This window comes from Helianthus annuus, chromosome 6 (genome assembly GCF_002127325.2).
Source record: "Helianthus annuus cultivar XRQ/B chromosome 6, HanXRQr2.0-SUNRISE, whole genome shotgun sequence".
Lineage (NCBI taxonomy): Eukaryota > Viridiplantae > Streptophyta > Magnoliopsida > Asterales > Asteraceae > Helianthus > Helianthus annuus.
In genome coordinates, this window is record NC_035438.2 from 105,311,540 (window position 1) to 105,330,576 (window position 19,037).

The 19,037-nt window shown below is 41.8% G+C and overlaps 1 protein-coding gene across 1 annotated transcript; it reads right to left on the reverse strand.

Moving 5' to 3' along the window:
* Positions 1 to 2,089: 2,089 nt before the first annotated feature.
* LOC110944979 lies at positions 2,090 to 2,995 on the reverse strand. Its single transcript, XM_022186621.1, has one exon. The coding sequence runs from the start codon at positions 2,993 to 2,995 to the stop codon at positions 2,090 to 2,092; it is 906 nt and encodes a 301-aa protein (XP_022042313.1).
* Between the last annotated feature and the right edge of the window lie 16,042 nt (positions 2,996 to 19,037).

The window sequence follows — 19,037 nt, forward strand, 5'->3', positions numbered from 1 at the left end:
TTCTGGCTTAAAGAGGTTCAATTCTTAGGACACATTGTCAACGAACGAGGAATTCATGTGGATCCCTCCAAGATCAGTGCGATCAAGGATTGGGATACGCCTACTACTCCTACTGAAGTTCGTTCTTTTCTTGGTCTGGCGGGTTATTACCGCCGCTTCATTGAGAACTTCTCAAAGATTGCAGTTCCTCTAACTGCCCTAACTCAGAAGAACAAGCCATTTGATTGGGGATTCAAGCAAGAGGAAGCTTTTCAACATTTGAAGCAGAAACTTTGTGACGCACCTGTCCTAACTTTGCCCGAGGGCAATGATGATTTCGTCGTTTATTGCGACGCATCTAAATTAGGTCTTGGCTGCGTCCTGATGCAAAGAGACAAAGTCATAGGATACGCATCGAGGCAGTTGAAGATACATGAAAAGAACTACACCACTCGTGATCTGGAGTTGGGTGCAGTTGTCTTCGCTCTTAAAATCTGGAGACACTATTTATATCGTACAAAATGTGTAGTTTTCACAGACCACAAAAGTCTTCAACATATCTTCAATCAGAAGGAACTCAACATGAGACAGCGACGTTGGGTTGAACTTCTAAATGACTATGACTGCGAAATTCGCTACCATCCTGGTAAGGCGAATGTCGTGGCCGATGCTTTGAGTCGCAAGGAACGTACTAAGCTTCATTGTGTTCGTATCCAATCTGTTATTCAAGCTCAATCCGATATCCAAGCCCATATTTCTCAGGCTCAACAATTTTGTGTTTCACAAGGTTTGATGGATAAGGAATTTCCTTATCACATAACTCCTGCTCTAGAACTGAAGGACAATGGATCATATTATTTCATGAACCGCTTGTGGGTCCCAAGCCAAGATAATCTTCGTACCTTGCTTATGGATGAAGCCCATAAGTCTCGTTATTCTATTCATCCTGGCTCAGATAAGATGTATAAGGATCTTCGTATTAAGTATTGGTGGCCTGGTATGAAGAAAGACATTGCCTTATACGTATCCAAATGCCTTACTTGTCTTAAGGTTAAGGCTGAACATCAGCGTCCTTCCGGATTATTGGAGCAACCAGAGATACCAGTTTGGAAATGGGAAAACATTACTATGGATCTCGTTACCAAACTCCCGCGCACAAAGAAAGGTCACGATGCCATCTGGGTAGTCGTTGATCGTCTTACCAAGTCAGCGCATTTCTTGCCAATCCGTGAGGATTTTTCGGCTGACAAACTTGCTCAAATCTACGTGGATGAAATTGTAGCTCGACATGGTGTTCCTTTGAACATCATTTCTGACAGAGATGCTCGTTTCACTTCTCATTTTTGGAGAACCATGCAATCTGCTATGGGGTCCCAACTTAATCTGAGCACAGCTTATCATCCCCAAACGGATGGCCAATCTGAAAGAACAATCCAGACACTGGAGGATATGCTTAGAGCTTGTGTGATCGATTTTGGTGGTAGTTGGGATTCACATCTTCCATTGATTGAATTCTCCTACAACAACAGTTATCACTCCAGCATCAACATGGCTCCTTTCGAGGCTCTCTATGGTCGAAAATGTCGTTCACCAGTCTGCTGGAATGAGATTGGCGAGGCTCAACTTACTGGACCTGCCCTCATTTTAGAGACAACAGATAAGGTAAAGAAAGTTCGTGATAACCTTCAGACAGCTAGAAGCCGTCAAAAGAGTTACGCGGACCTAAAACGCAAGCCCTTGGATTTTCAAGTCGGTGATCGAGTATTACTTAAGGTCTCACCTTGGAAAGGTGTGATCAGATTCGGAAAGAAAGGAAAACTTGCACCTAGATACGTTGGACCATTCAAGATCGTCGAAAGAATCGGTAAGGTAGCCTACAGACTTGAGTTACCTTTTTTTTTATTGGGTAAAGGGTTACCCCGGTGAATTTTATAAATAAAGAATAAAAAATCACACGAGCGTGCCAGAGAAGCACACTAGGGCTAGACTTGGCATCCCAAGACTAGCACAACCAAAACCAACAAGTTCACAACCAAGCCAAACAACCAAAGACTAAACAACCAAAAGCCGAAACAATGGCAACAAACAAAACAAAAATCTCAAAACGGCTCTAGCCTGGATCGATGCTCATAGACTTCACTTGGAACTTCCACCGCTCTAAAACTAACGGATTCTTGGAACCTTTTCCTGCTTTGAATGTCATCAGCTTCATACGCACCGTATGCAAGACTATATCAGCAAGCAACGCAGCCTTCCTTTGATTTGGAGTGAATAATCTATTGTTTCTTTCTTGCCAAATGAAGTAAGTAGATGCAGCCACCACCATTTTACCAACTAAAACTTCAGGCGACTTACTCGATCTATGCTGTGAGAACCAAGTCATTATAGAGTCCCAATTAGCATCCACTACATCCATATAAGCCATAGTTTTAACCATATTCCACACTTGTTCCCCATAAGCACACTGAAAGAATAAATGATCCCGAGAGTCTTTACCCTTCCTGCAAAGAGGACAACACATCAGATTAAGATTAGTAGCACTTCCAGCATCCCAAATCCTCATACGATCCTGGGTTTTCAGCTTGTTTTTGATGACAAGCCACATGTGAAAAGAGTGTCTAGGGATACATTGACTAAACCACACCAATTCAGCCCAGTTCACCTCTTCCCCACGCGAACGGATATTATCCCAAACCTCACTAGCACTAAACTCCTTTTGCATATGTTGACCATCTTTCCAAATCAGCTTGTCCGAATTTTGGTTAAGAGCCGGAGGAATAAAGTTCGTGAGAACCGGGTATAACTGAAACCATGTATCCGGCCATATCCATTCATTGAGGCTACCTACAAGATCTGCCACAGAAGATTGCATATTAAAACCCGCTCCATGTATTCGTCTAGGGGTAATGAAATCGCCCAAAGGGCTATGGTCACACCAGTTATCATACCACGCATTAGTGTCCCGACCGTTACCAATAGAATACCAAACAAACTGACGAATCGAAGATCGAATCATTAGGATTTTTCTCCATCCCCAAGTCATACTACCACGAAAGGGAATGCTCCAAAACTATGGCTTATATGGATGTAGTGGATGCTAATTGGGACTCTATAATGACTTGGTTCTCACAGCATAGATCGAGTAAGTCGCCTGAAGTTTTAGTTGGTAAAATGGTGGTGGCTGCATCTACTTACTTCATTTGGCAAGAAAGAAACAATAGATTATTCACTCCAAATCAAAGGAAGGCTGCGTTGCTTGCTGATATAGTCTTGCATACGGTGCGTATGAAGCTGATGACATTCAAAGCAGGAAAAGGTTCCAAGAATCCGTTAGTTTTAGAGCGGTGGAAGTTCCAAGTGAAGTCTATGAGCATCGATCCAGGCTAGAGCCGTTTTGAGATTTTTGTTTTGTTTGTTGCCATTGTTTCGGCTTTTGGTTGTTTAGTCTTTGGTTGTTTGGCTTGGTTGTGAACTTGTTGGTTTTGGTTGTGCTAGTCTTGGGATGCCAAGTCTAGCCCTAGTGTGCTTCTCTGGCACGCTCGTGTGATTTTTTATTCTTTATTTATAAAATTCACCGGGGTAACCCTTTACCCAAAAATATCGTGCTTCCCAAAGAATCTGTCCGAACCGTGCGAGAGAAGTTATCTAATACTATTTACGGGTATTTTTTGGGGGACCGGGTTGCATTCCCGGTTGTTGATTACTTTGTTAAAGTTCAGTGGAAGAAATATGGGTTGCTGAAGTCGATGATGAATGCTAATGGATTTTTCTTTTTCAAGTTCAACGATGAACGTGGAATGTTGAATGTCCTCAAGGATGGTCCGTGGATTATTAGATCGCAACCGTTGTTTCTGAACATATGGACCCCAACGACCAAACTTGAAAAGAAAGAAGTTAAGAAGGTGCAGGTTTGGGTTAAAATTCATGAGGTTCCTATTGCGGCTTATACGGAAGATGGTCTTAGTTTGATAGCTACAAAAATCGGTGAGCCTAAGATGCTGGATTCTTTTACAACTTCTATGTGTACCGATTTGTGGGGTCGTAGTAGCTATGCTAGAGCGTTGGTGGAAATTTCGGCGGATAAGGAGTTTCGTGAAGAGATTACTATGGCGATACCTGAACCGGAAGGGGAGGGTTTTATTAAAGAAACTATGTATGTGGAGTATGAATGGAGTCCACACCGTTGCCACACTTGTTGTGTGTTTGGTCACACGGCTGATGGGTGTCCTAAAACACCGGTGAAGGTTGTTAAAAATGATGTGCCGAACCGCAATTTTCAAAAGAACTTGCAGACGAAAAAGGGTCCGATTGTTGATCAGGATGGGTATACTGAAGTTCATGGTAAGAAGGTCGCTAGGAAAATGGGTATTCCGGTGAACAAGCAGAAAAGTAGGTTTGAATATCGGCCGGTGGCTCCAAAACCTCAGCCGAAGGGTAACAATGGGTCGTCTTCGGTGCCAATTAAACTGAATAATCCCTTTGATGTGTTAAACCAAGCTGATTCTGGAGAGGGGACTAGCAAGAAATCCTCGGGTTCGGCCTTGGAGGATTCGGATAATGAAGTGGAAGAAGTTTATAACGAAATGGATGAGTTTATGAGGCAAGGGACGTGTAAAATTCAGAGCAAACAAGGGGCAAGCACTCCTTCTCAGATAGTTGCTAATGATTAGTCTCGCGGTCTGGAATATAAGGGGGTTGAACCGCCCGCTTAAACAAATGGAGGTTCGGCAAGCTGTGAAAGATTATAAGTTGAGTCTGTGTGCGATCTTAGAGTCCCATGTTAATGTTGCTAACTTGGCTAGTGTTTGTAAGTCAGTTTTTCGATCGTGGGAGTGGACTTCGAATGGTAGATGTTGTGATAAAGGCACTAGAATAATTGTGGGTTGGAATCCGGCCGTTTTTGACGTGATGGTTTTGGCCCAGTCGGATCAGGTTATGCACCTTCAACTCGTGTTTAAATTGGATAAAAGGAGGGTCTTCTGTTCTATTGTTTATGCTGCTAATTATTATGTGACCCGGAGGGTGTTGTGGCACCAACTTTCGTTGCACAAAACTCTTGTTGCGGATAGTCCGTGGTTTATTATGGGTGATTTTAACTCGGCTCTGAATATAGAGGACAGTTCCATGGGCACTTCTTCTTGTTCGACCGGTATGAGGGAGTTCCAGGCTTGTGTTGACGATATTGAAGTGGTTGATATTAATCGGTCAGGTATTCATTTTACTTGGAACCAAAAGCCTAAGAAAGGGATTGGGTTACTTAAGAAAATTGATCGGGTGATGGGGAACACTTCTTTTCTAGCGGAATATCCGAACTCGGTGGCTGTTTTCAAGCCATATCGTCTGTCGGATCATTGTCCATGTATTTTATCGTTCCCGGATGCTGTCATAGTGAAACCGAGGTCTTTCAAGTTCGCTAATTTTCTGGTTTTCAAACCAGAATTTTTGGAGATCGTTTCTAATGGTTGGGGTACTCATGTTGACGGAGTGTATCAGTTCCGAGTTGTAAAAAAACTTCGTTTGCTGAAACACCCGTTGAGGTCGTTGCTCTTTAAACAAGGAAATCTCCACAAGAAAGTAGATAACCTTAGATTGAAGTTGGATGTTATTCAGCAAAATTTGGATCAAGACCCGTCAAATGTTGCTATCCGTGCTGATGAGGCTACTATTAGCCGCGAGTTACAGGAGGCTTTACTAGACGAGGAGAGGTTCCTGAAACAAAAATCTAAAGTGGACTGGTTAGCGGCTGGTGATATGAACAAGAAATTCTTTCATTCTTCGTTGAAAGCCAGAAATCATTTTTCTAGAATAGAAGTTATTACGGACTCGGGTGGGGTTACGTATGAAGGTGACATGGTTTTTAAAGCGTTTGTTCAGCACTATGAGGGATTTTTCGGATCTGTAGGGGATATTTCTCTTGAACCGGCTCCAGATTTATTCCCGAAAATGTTATCTCATGATGTGGCGTTCAATATGATTCGGCAGGTAACGACGGAGGAGGTCAAAAAGGCTATGTTTTCGATTGGTAACGACAAAGCCCCTGGGCCGGATGGTTATACGGCAGCCTTCTTTAAGAGTGCTTGGTCTTTAGTTGGTAATGATATTTCTAACGCGATTAAGGATTTCTTTGAAACGGGTAATCTTCTCCGGGAATTGAATCATACGTTAATTGTTCTCATTCCAAAGGTTTCGACCCCTATGCTTGTTACTGATTTTCGTCCGATTGCTTGCTGTAATGTTTTTTACAAATGTATCAGTAAGATCATTGCGGACAGAATTAAAGGTGCCCTTAATGATATTGTTAGCATCAACCAATCGGCTTTTGTTCCTGGTCGGAAAATCTCGGATAACATTCTTTTAACCCAGGAATTAATGCATAATTATCATAGAGATGCGGGTCCCCCGAGATGTGCGTTTAAAGTCGATATTCAGCAAGCTTACGATACTGTGGATTGGGGGTTTTTGAGAAAAGTGCTGATTGGGTTTGGCTTTAACATCAAAATGGTGGAGTGGATTATGGTATGTGTCTCTACTACATCGTTTTCGGTTTGTGTCAATGGCTCAGTGCATGGGTTTTTCAAAGGGAAACGTGGGTTGAGGCAGGGTGATCCAATGTCCCCGTATTTATTTACGTTGGTTATGGAGGTCTTAACGAGTATTCTGCAACATTCGGTACAAATTGATTCCTCTTTCAGGTTCCACAATAGGTGTGAAAGACAGCGAATTATAAATCTTTGCTTTGCAGATGACTTGTTTTTATTCGCTAGAGGGGAAGTTAGTTCGGCTAATTGCATTATGTCCTCACTCTCGAAATTCACTAAGATGTCGGGGTTGGTCCCTAGCAATCAGAAAAGCACGGTTTTCTTCTGCAATGTGAAAGATCATACTAAGCAAGCTATTCTGAATATCATGCCTTTTAAGGAAGGAAAGTTGCCTGTCAGGTACTTGGGGGTCCCTTTGATTTCGGCTAGGCTTGGGTACAATGAATGTCGAGTTCTAGTGGAGAGGTTGGAAAAGCGTATCATGCATTGGAGAAATAAGCTGTTATCCTTCGCAGGAAGACTTCAGCTTATTAATTCTGTCCTATCTTCTATGCATATCTACTGGGCCTCAGTGTTTATTTTGCCGGTTCGGATAATCAAGGAGCTTGAAGCTAAAATGAGAAATTTTCTTTGGTCCCAAGATTCTGCGTTTAATAAAGGTAAATCGAAAGTCTCTTGGAAATTGGTTTGTACGCCAAAATATGAGGGGGGCTTGGGTATTAGACGTGTGGGGGATATGAATAAAGCGTTGATGTCGTCTCATATTTGGAGCATTGTTTCTAAACGGGACTCCTTGTGGGTTGATTGGGTGCACTCGTATCGGTTAAAGGGCAAGAGTTTTTGGGTATGTAAAACGCCCGCTAGTAGTTGTTGGTCGTGGAGGAAGATATCTCAGTTAGGGCCGCTGGTTAGAAATCATTTTTGGTCGGAGGTTGGTAATGGTGCCTCTACCTCAGCGTGGTATGATACATGGTCCGAGTTGGGGCCTTTGGCCGATTTTCTTTCGCCTAGAGTCATTACAGATGCTGATTTTAGGTTGGAGGATTCGGTGGCCGATGTGCATTCGAATGGCGGTTGGAGTTGGCCTATAGCGTGGAGGGATTTGTTCCCTGTTCTGATTCAGATTGATCAAGTAATTTTGGATCCAATGAAAAATGATAGGCTTTTATGGAAGGATGGGAATGATCTCAATGGGTTTTCGACGTCTGGGGCTTGGCATTCGTTGCGCCATAGGGAACCGGATGTTGATTGGTGCAAAATTGTGTGGTTCGCTCAGTGTATTCCGAGGCACGCATTCATGATGTGGCTGATTATGAAACGTAAGCTCCTTACACAAGATAAAATTCTGCAATGGGATTTGTCTAGAAGGAAAAACATGAATATGATGTGTTGCTTAATGTGTTTTGAGAACTTTGATTCCCACCCACACTTGTTCTTTGAATGCAAGTATTCTTCACAGGTGTGGACGCTAATCCGGGATAGGGGGGGTATGAACTCGGTCAGCCCGAAATGGTCAGAAGTTGTTCACTGGCTTAGTGCTCGTAGTCATCAGAAACGGGCGGATATTTATGTGGCTAAGCTCCTCGTTGCGGCTACTGCTTATAACATTTGGCAAGAGAGGAATGCTCGGTTGTTTAAAAATCAACTCAGACCTCCTGAGACGGTTAGTGATGTTATTATCAAAACAGTGCGATACAAGTTGATGGGAGCTAAGTTGAAGGATACCGTGAGGGTGCGAAAGATTCTTGAAGAATGGGAGATCTATGCGGATGACAAAGGCGACGATGGAGGCTGATTAGTTGTGTTTGGTTATTTGTTTCTAGATTGTAGTCTAGTGGTCGTTTCCTTTTCTTGGTTGTTTTGTTTTGGTTTGGTTTTGGTTTGACTTTCATGGGGTGTGTCTCATGATTGAACTAGTGTAGACTCTCTACACTACTTGTGCTTTTTTGGTTGTGAATATATAGAATCACCGGGGTAACCCTTTACCCAAAAAAAAAACTTAATTGTGTTAAGTTAAAGCATTAACCTGAAGTTGCGGGTTGTCACATTATCCCCAACTTGAAAGAAATTTCATCCCGAAATTTAGCATGCGGTTACTGAGGAAGCTAGTTAAGTTGCATCGTTTACTGGTTTCCCTGGGGTGTCACATCATCCCCCCGTTGATTTGGAATTTCGTCCCAAAATTCTGTAGTAGCTTCAGCCTCAGTAGTGGTTGCACTGTTTCCGAATAACTGGGGATACTTGAGTTTCATTTGGTCTTCTCGTTCCCAGGTGAACTCTGGGCCACGACGGGATTTTCCAACGAACTCGTACAAGAGGTATTCTAGTGTTCTTGAGGACCTTAACATCCCGGTCCGTGATTTCAACAGGTTCCTCGACGAAATGTAACTGTTCGTCGATAGTGAGTTTTTTTTTTTGGGTAAAGGGTTACCCCGGTGATTCTATTCAATTCAAACGCAAATAAGTACAAGTAGTGAGGATGTGTTCCACACTAGTTCATATATAGGACATACCTCATATATGTAAGACAAAGCAAAACAAAGTATCCATGACACCCCATAACCTAGCCTACTATACATCATAACAAGATCTAGTAGACAAAACAATGCAAAAAAACAAAACAAAATCCTTAGCCGCCATCATCAAAGATAAAGCTGCCACAAACCGGCAACCCCTTCAAACGAACCAATAACAGCCTATCCATTTGAGAATTTTGAGGAAGAGGTGCTTGCCCCTGCTTTCGATGTAAAAGGATGAATACCCGATGTCATAAATTCACTCGTTTCATTGTAGACTTCAACGACCTCCTCTTCATCCGAATCCTGTCTGTCACTCGACTGTTTCTCCTTCTTTTCTATACGCCCCACAGTGGTACCTTCCTGATCACCATTATCATCCTTAAGAGCATCAAACGAATTTGATATTGAAACCCGGTTCGAACTCCTAAAAGGCGGTTTTGGTTTAGGGTTGATAACTGGTCTATAAACTTTCATGCTATGTATGTTCATCATACTTAGTACATCGTTTTACAAGACATCTTATACTTGGTATCATGTTATGTATGTCCATCCGTCGCATACTTAGTACATTGTTTGTGCATTCTTACCTATGGTTTGGTTGTTACATATTTCACTTGCCATACATGACATTTTGTTTACACAATACTTGATTGACATTTGACAACGGTTTAGACATGGGCAATTTACATTGGTGGTTTATGTGGGTAAGTGATTTGAGTAACGAGATGTGTGTAATGTGATACAAGCATGGTGGATACGCCGCTGGTACTTCCTATATATAAGTGCTTGTATTATATTACATGGCGTAGCGTTATTTAAATCATTCATTTGGATTTATACATTTTTACACAAATAACATATTTTTCACAAGACATTGTTTTACAAAACAGTTTGTATCTTCTTTTTAGCACCCACAACCTGAAAATCATCACCATTCTTTCCAGTATCCCCATTCGGATTAACCTGAGGGATCTTTGGGCACGAACTATCATCATGACCAAAAACACAGCAAGAAGAACACCTTAAAGGCTCCCAATCATATTCAATTTTGACTTCCACCTTAGAATAGCCATTACCATCTAAAGATGGAACTGCAACAGTGACACTTCTTTTTAAATCTGCCTCCGCCTGCACTTCAATTAGAGCTCTAGCATAACTACTTCTTCCCCAAGATTCAGCACACATCGTGGCAGTATACGAATCCAACATCTTGGGCACCCCTATTGTGACAACCCGAGATTTCGAGATGCACCCACAATTACTCAACGGCGAATAAAGGTTTTTCGTCACAACTTCCTCCTCGGCGGAACACTAGGAGTTTCGTCGACCAGTTAAGTTTGTCGTTGGCGATATGCAAAAACCGAATCACTCAACGACGCCATTTTGATGTCTGTATTAAACCGTAGACTACGGTTGATGATATATATTGGCGGCACATGAGAGGGGACTTCTTTTCACGTGGACCAAGGCAGGGAATAAAACATGAACACATAATTTCCATCATCATCACTTCACGACATCATCAACACAATATATTCACCATCATATATTGACGGCAGTTGGACATGTCTTGGGAGCCAAACTCACGTGAAGGAGAGAGCACAAAAGTCAACAAGAAAATCAAAGCTGGCCGACAACTGTTACATTCTATAAATGCTTATTGATATCCTATTTGACCAACTAATATCACATGCAAATAAGATTGCTATTGGACCGAGATTTTTCCTCACATATTGTGCCTCTTCACTTGATCTGATATAATGAAAATAGGGTTCTAAAAAGGAGTCATGGAGCACGTGAAAGTGGGCCTGTTGGATTATGTTGATTGGGCCGCACTCCAAACCAATGAAGCCGCCCCTTGATCGTTGGATTTGGCAGCTCATTTAGTGCCCATTTACTTGGGCTTAAGCCCGTTACTTCGGCCTATTGAGGGAACCGCCTCAAGTTGTGTTATATAGATATACGTAACATGTAACAAACAGAATCTCATACTTAAAATCAAACCCTACACCCCTCCTCTCTCAAACTTGCGATCGGCTGTAGCTCCTCCACCGTCTCGCACATCACTTTTCGTCTCTCTCCCTCCCTCGACAACCGGAGCACATCACCACCCCTCTGTCACCGATCGCCGGTAAACCCCGCATAACTCGTTACTTCGTTTTATGAACCTGTTGTCTCGGTTACGGTCCCATCTTAGCTTCGTGTGATGCCTGTATTTGAGTGATTACATGAAACTACCTGCAAGTATATATATATATATATACGTGTTCGGTGTTTTGCATATGAATTGTTCATGCTTGACTGTACATAGTTCTGGTTAACTGTTCATGAAAGTATATGTATATATCAGACATTAAATATGAATGAACAATAGTTCTGGTTCGACTCCGGTTTAATAACTTGAATGCATACATGGGCTTGAGTAGTAGACGTGCGGAGTTATAGGGCATCGAAAGCTTTAAAAGTTGAATGTTTATGAGTAATTTATACTTGTGTGTGTGTGAATGTGATCTTGTGTTGCCATGGATGCAAAGCTATTTTAGAATAAAAGATATATATACAGTAGGTTTGGGGGTGGGTACTAGGAATGGGCGCATGTATGGTTGTTTGCATGGGAAAGCAGCCGTGTGTGGGTGAGTAATTCTTTATTTCGGTCCAATCACAGGTGGATAGCAGCATCCTTTGTCGGCTAGTGAATGTAATATATGATGAATAAGTCTCTAAACCTCTTTGTCCTACATGCCTAGTGGTACCGAATCTTGACTAGGGAATTACTGATTTCATTAGTATTTGTTGACTATGTGAGTTAATTGTTGCATGTTACTACTAGATGACTTTTTGCTTTGATAAGTGGGCTGTGATGAATATAAAATATATATAATCATAATCGATTGTTAAGAGAATAATAGGGATCATGCACCGTATTGGTTTTGGGGCCGAGGGTTAACGAATGGGCCGTACCCCAACTATATGTTGCACACCTCCAGCACACTCGGCTGGACTTGATGTGATTGGGTCGATACCCGAATGAGCCGCACAGAGTTAAGGAGGTGAAGTTGGGCTGTTATTATTAAACCATGAAAATACATGTTAGAATAATGCAGAATAGTTGATACTTGCTAGATGTTAATATGATTTCTTGGTAACTAAATGTTTTGTTTTAGTTAAAACAGGTCATGATATTAGCAAAATACACATGTACGCTAATAAGAGATAAAACATTAGTTATTGTTTTAACACTCTAGCTGGATATTCATAAGAGTTTACGGATAGTATATTAACTTGTCAACAATAAGCATATAGTACAACATGTATCCATTTTGTTTTATGAAATACATGTTCAACATACGTGACCTACTTGTATACATGATAACTTGATTTGATACATGTACGCTACTTGACGAATACGTGTTAGATACGTGTAGCTTATACGCGATTTCTTGTTTACCGTCCTAACGAGTGGTAGCTATAATAGGGTGTGGTTGACCAACTTAGGACAAGTGCCTATCTGCCGAGCAAACCAAGGTGAGTTCACACAGCCAAGTCATGGGTTCCCATGGTGGGAATGGGTTGGATTATTTATTTGTGTTTACCTAGCACATGGAACTTAGTTATATGGTCCTCGGGTGAGGAAGGGTTATTGATACGATACAACTAGACTAATGGTACTAAATTGAACTGATCTTCGCACACACGCCAGGGTTGGCCGCGATATTATGACTAATCTTCGCACACATGCCTAGGAAGGCCGCGAACTATACTCTAAACTTCGCATACATGCCAGGGTGGCCGCGATACAAACATACCTAGTCTAGAATACTTGGGAAACTTTCCCCTAATCTTCGCATACATGCCTAGAGGGCCGCGATACGAACTAATACGATACATGACTTAACGAACAAACACAAGGCCTACTCTACTATTACTATTACTGAATTGTTTACTGTGAACTCGCTCAACTAGTTGTTGACTCTCTGCTGCATGCCTTGCAGGACCCTAGGTACTCATGGAGCTTGCACGAGGAGGCGTGGACGTTGTGGGACATGGACTGTTGAGTTCCATGTTAAACTTATGAATCTTTAACTTATGTTTTGGGTTTTAAACTTTATGCTTCCGCTGATAACTTTAACTTGGTTGAATTGTTATGACACCAATTATATTGATTGGATTGGAGTTTTATATACTTAATTTATATTGTTCAATATGATTGGTGGCTGGATCCTGGTCAGTCACGCCTCCAAGCGGTGATACTCCGCGTGTGGATTTTGGGGGTGTGACAGATTGGTATCAGAGCCATTGGTTATAGTGAACTTGGTTTTAATAAAGGGAAAAAGTTTTTGTTAAAACCGGACTATAACCTGTTCAGTGCTCAACGATCCACAACGACGCTTCGCTCCACGTGCAAGGCTCAACACTTTAGATGGTATGGTCTATGTTTATGTTACCTACTTGTTAGTTACATTTGCATGGTGCGTTGTTTATGGTATGCTTAGTTAACGTAGTAGCATGATTACCCTTATTAGCCCTAGTGTGCTTGCTTTGACACTCAACTGTTTACTTTAAACTTGACAAGTAGTGATCAAATTCTTTTCCTGTTTTCTCCTCACCCTAATACGACAACTGTTTTATGCGTTCTATTTATCCATACGACTGTCTCGACATGACGTCGCCATCTGACCCTCCGTACATTCGGTTTGCACGTCAACATTCATGAAGACCAGACCTGGCTCAAACGAACTCGGGTTTAGTAGGACTATACCCACGCATCCCTGTTGACGAACCTTATCATCTTCGACGGTTGTCGTCACCAAAAACGAAGCAGTCACAGTTACACACGTTCGTCGTTTTGCAGCTCGAAACCCTACCAACCAAATTTTGTTTTGGATAAGTGATGTACCTCCATGACCGTGATGCTACGAACTTCCCTGCTGTGCCATGCCGCCATGCACCACTACTGGAAATTACTTCTAGACAATAGATTAGCTGGTCGAATCCTTCGGTTATTAATGGACCCCTGTTTTCACTCGATTCTTCGTACGAACCTCATTAATTCCCCGTTTCTTTGATTGGCAACTGATATAACGAAACGCTAACAACCATACCATGATTTCCACCGATCACAAGATTAGCCCCCCCCCCCCCAAGAGTTGTAAGGTATCTATAGATCGAGTTCGTCGGAACTCACTTCAAGCCATTGTTTTAGAACAATTTTCGGGACGAAAATTCTTTCAAGTAGGGGATGATGTGACACCCCAGGAAAAATCGGGAAACCGCGCAACCTAACTAGCTTCCTCAGTGGCTACGTGCTAAATTTCGGGACGAAATTTCTTTCAACTTGGGGATGATGTGACAACCCGAGATTTCGAGATGCACCCACAATTACTCAACGGCGAATAAAGGTTTTTCGTCACAACTTCCTCCTCGGCGGAACACTGGGAGTTTCGTCGACCAGTTAAGTTTGTCGTTGGCGATATGCAAAAACCGAATCACTCAACGACGCCATTTTGATGTCTGTATTAAACCGTAGACTACGGTTGATGATATATATATTGGCGGCACATGAGAGGGGACTTCTTTTCACGTGGACCAAGGCAGGGAATAAAACATGAACACATAATTTCCATCATCATCACTTCACGACATCATCAACACAATATATTCACCATCATATATTGACGGCAGTTGGACATGTCTTGGGAGCCAAACTCACGTGAAGGAGAGAGCACAAAAGTCAACAAGAAAATCAAAGCTGGCCGACAACTGTTACATTCTATAAATGCTTATTGATATCCTATTTGACCAACTAATATCACATGCAAATAAGATTGCTATTGGACCGAGATTTTTCCTCACATATTGTGCCTCTTCACTTGATCTGATATAATGAAAATAGGGTTCTAAAAAGGAGTCATGGAGCACGTGAAAGTGGGCCTGTTGGATTATGTTGATTGGGCCGCACTCCAAACCAATGAAGCCGCCCCTTGATCGTTGGATTTGGCAGCTCATTTAGTGCCCATTTACTTGGGCTTAAGCCCGTTACTTCGGCCTATTGAGGGAACCGCCTCAAGTTGTGTTATATAGATATACGTAACATGTAACAAACAGAATCTCATACTTAAAATCAAACCCTACACCCCTCCTCTCTCAAACTTGCGATCGGCTGTAGCTCCTCCACCGTCTCGCACATCACTTTTCGTCTCTCTCCCTCCCTCGACAACCGGAGCACATCACCACCCCTCTGTCACCGATCGCCGGTAAACCCCGCATAACTCGTTACTTCGTTTTATGAACCTGTTGTCTCGGTTACGGTCCCATCTTAGCTTCGTGTGATGCCTGTATTTGAGTGATTACATGAAACTACCTGCAAGTATATATATATATATATATATATATATATACGTGTTCGGTGTTTTGCATATGAATTGTTCATGCTTGACTGTACATAGTTCTGGTTAACTGTTCATGAAAGTATATGTATATATCAGACATTAAATATGAATGAACAATAGTTCTGGTTCGACTCCGGTTTAATAACTTGAATGCATACATGGGCTTGAGTAGTAGACGTGCGGAGTTATAGGGCATCGAAAGCTTTAAAAGTTGAATGTTTATGAGTAATTTATACTTGTGTGTGTGTGAATGTGATCTTGTGTTGCCATGGATGCAAAGCTATTTTAGAATAAAAGATATATATACAGTAGGTTTGGGGGTGGGTACTAGGAATGGGCGCATGTATGGTTGTTTGCATGGGAAAGCAGCCGTGTGTGGGTGAGTAATTCTTTATTTCGGTCCAATCACAGGTGGATAGCAGCATCCTTTGTCGGCTAGTGAATGTAATATATGATGAATAAGTCTCTAAACCTCTTTGTCCTACATGCCTAGTGGTACCGAATCTTGACTAGGGAATTACTGATTTCATTAGTATTTGTTGACTATGTGAGTTAATTGTTGCATGTTACTACTAGATGACTTTTTGCTTTGATAAGTGGGCTGTGATGAATATAAAATATATATAATCATAATCGATTGTTAAGAGAATAATAGGGATCATGCACCGTATTGGTTTTGGGGCCGAGGGTTAACGAATGGGCCGTACCCCAACTATATGTTGCACACCTCCAGCACACTCGGCTGGACTTGATGTGATTGGGTCGATACCCGAATGAGCCGCACAGAGTTAAGGAGGTGAAGTTGGGCTGTTATTATTAAACCATGAAAATACATGTTAGAATAATGCAGAATAGTTGATACTTGCTAGATGTTAATATGATTTCTTGGTAACTAAATGTTTTGTTTTAGTTAAAACAGGTCATGATATTAGCAAAATACACATGTACGCTAATAAGAGATAAAACATTAGTTATTGTTTTAACACTCTAGCTGGATATTCATAAGAGTTTACGGATAGTATATTAACTTGTCAACAATAAGCATATAGTACAACATGTATCCATTTTGTTTTATGAAATACATGTTCAACATACGTGACCTACTTGTATACATGATAACTTGATTTGATACATGTACGCTACTTGACGAATACGTGTTAGATACGTGTAGCTTATACGCGATTTCTTGTTTACCGTCCTAACGAGTGGTAGCTATAATAGGGTGTGGTTGACCAACTTAGGACAAGTGCCTATCTGCCGAGCAAACCAAGGTGAGTTCACACAGCCAAGTCATGGGTTCCCAGGGTGGGAATGGGTTGGATTATTTATTTGTGTTTACCTAGCACATGGAACTTAGTTATATGGTCCTCGGGTGAGGAAGGGTTATTGATACGATACAACTAGACTAATGGTACTAAATTGAACTGATCTTCGCACACACGCCAGGGTTGGCCGCGATATTATGACTAATCTTCGCACACATGCCTAGGAAGGCCGCGAACTATACTCTAAACTTCGCATACATGCCAGGGTGGCCACGATACAAACATACCTAGTCTAGAATACTTGGGAAACTTTCCCCTAATCTTCGCATACATGCCTAGAGGGCCGCGATACGAACTAATACGATACATGACTTAACGAACAAACACAAGGCCTACTCTACTATTACTATTACTGAATTGTTTACTGTGAACTCGCTCAACTAGTTGTTGACTCTCTGCTGCATGCCTTGCAGGACCCTAGGTACTCATGGAGCTTGCACGAGGAGGCGTGGACGTTGTGGGACATGGACTGTTGAGTTCCATGTTAAACTTATGAATCTTTAACTTATGTTTTGGGTTTTAAACTTTATGCTTCCGCTGATAACTTTAACTTGGTTGAATTGTTATGACACCAATTATATTGATTGGATTGGAGTTTTATATACTTAATTTATATTGTTCAATATGATTGGTGGCTGGATCCTGGTCAGTCACGCCTCCAAGCGGTGATACTCCGCGTGTGGATTTTGGGGGTGTGACAGATTGGTATCAGAGCCATTGGTTATAGTGAACTTGGTTTTAATAAAGGGAAAAAGTTTTTGTTAAAACCGGACTATAACCTGTTCAGTGCTCAACGATCCACAACGACGCTTCGCTCCACGTGCAAGGCTCAACACTTTAGATGGTATGGTCTATGTTTATGTTACCTACTTGTTAGTTACATTTGCATGGTGCGTTGTTTATGGTATGCTTAGTTAACGTAGTAGCATGATTACCCTTATTAGCCCTAGTGTGCTTGCTTTGACACTCAACTGTTTACTTTAAACTTGACAAGTAGTGATCAAATTCTTTTCCTGTTTTCTCCTCACCCTAATACGACAACTGTTTTATGCGTTCTATTTATCCATACGACTGTCTCGACATGACGTCGCCATCTGACCCTCCGTACATTCGGTTTGCACGTCAACATTCATGAAGACCAGACCTGGCTCAAACGAACTCGGGTTTAGTAGGACTATACCCACGCATCCCTGTTGACGAACCTTATCATCTTCGACGGTTGTCGTCACCAAAAACGAAGCAGTCACAGTTACACACGTTCGTCGTTTTGCAGCTCGAAACCCTACCAACCAAATTTTGTTTTGGATAAGTGATGTACCTCCATGACCGTGATGCTACGAACTTCCCTGCTGTGCCATGCCGCCATGCACCACTACTGGAAATTACTTCTAGACAATAGATTAGCTGGTCGAATCCTTCGGTTATTAATGGACCCCTGTTTTCACTCGATTCTTCGTACGAACCTCATTAATTCCCCGTTTCTTTGATTGGCAACTGATATAACGAAACGCTAACAACCATACCATGATTTCCACCGATCACAAGATTACCCCCCCCCAAGAGTTGTAAGGTATCTATAGATCGAGTTCGTCGGAACTCACTTCAAGCCATTGTTTTAGAACAATTTTCGGGACGAAAATTCTTTCAAGTAGGGGATGATGTGACACCCCAGGAAAAACCGGGAAACCGCGCAACCTAACTAGCTTCCTCAGTGGCTACGTGCTAAATTTCGGGACGAAATTTCTTTCAACTTGGGGATGATGTGACAACCCGAGATTTCGAGATGCACCCACAATTACTCAACGGCGAATAAAGGTTTTTCGTCACAACTTCCTCCTCGGCGGAACACTGGGAGTTTCGTCGACCAGTTAAGTTTGTCGTTGGCGATATGCAAAAACCGAATCACTCAACGACGCCATTTTGATGTCTGTATTAAACCGTAGACTACGGTTGATGATATATATATTGGCGGCACATGAGAGGGGACTTCTTTTCACGTGGACCAAGGCAGGGAATAAAACATGAACACATAATTTCCATCATCATCACTTCACGACATCATCAACACAATATATTCACCATCATATATTGACGGCAGTTGGACATGTCTTGGGAGCCAAACTCACGTGAAGGAGAGAGCACAAAAGTCAACAAGAAAATCAAAGCTGGCCGACAACTGTTACATTCTATAAATGCTTATTGATATCCTATTTGACCAACTAATATCACATGCAAATAAGATTGCTATTGGACCGAGATTTTTCCTCACATATTGTGCCTCTTCAC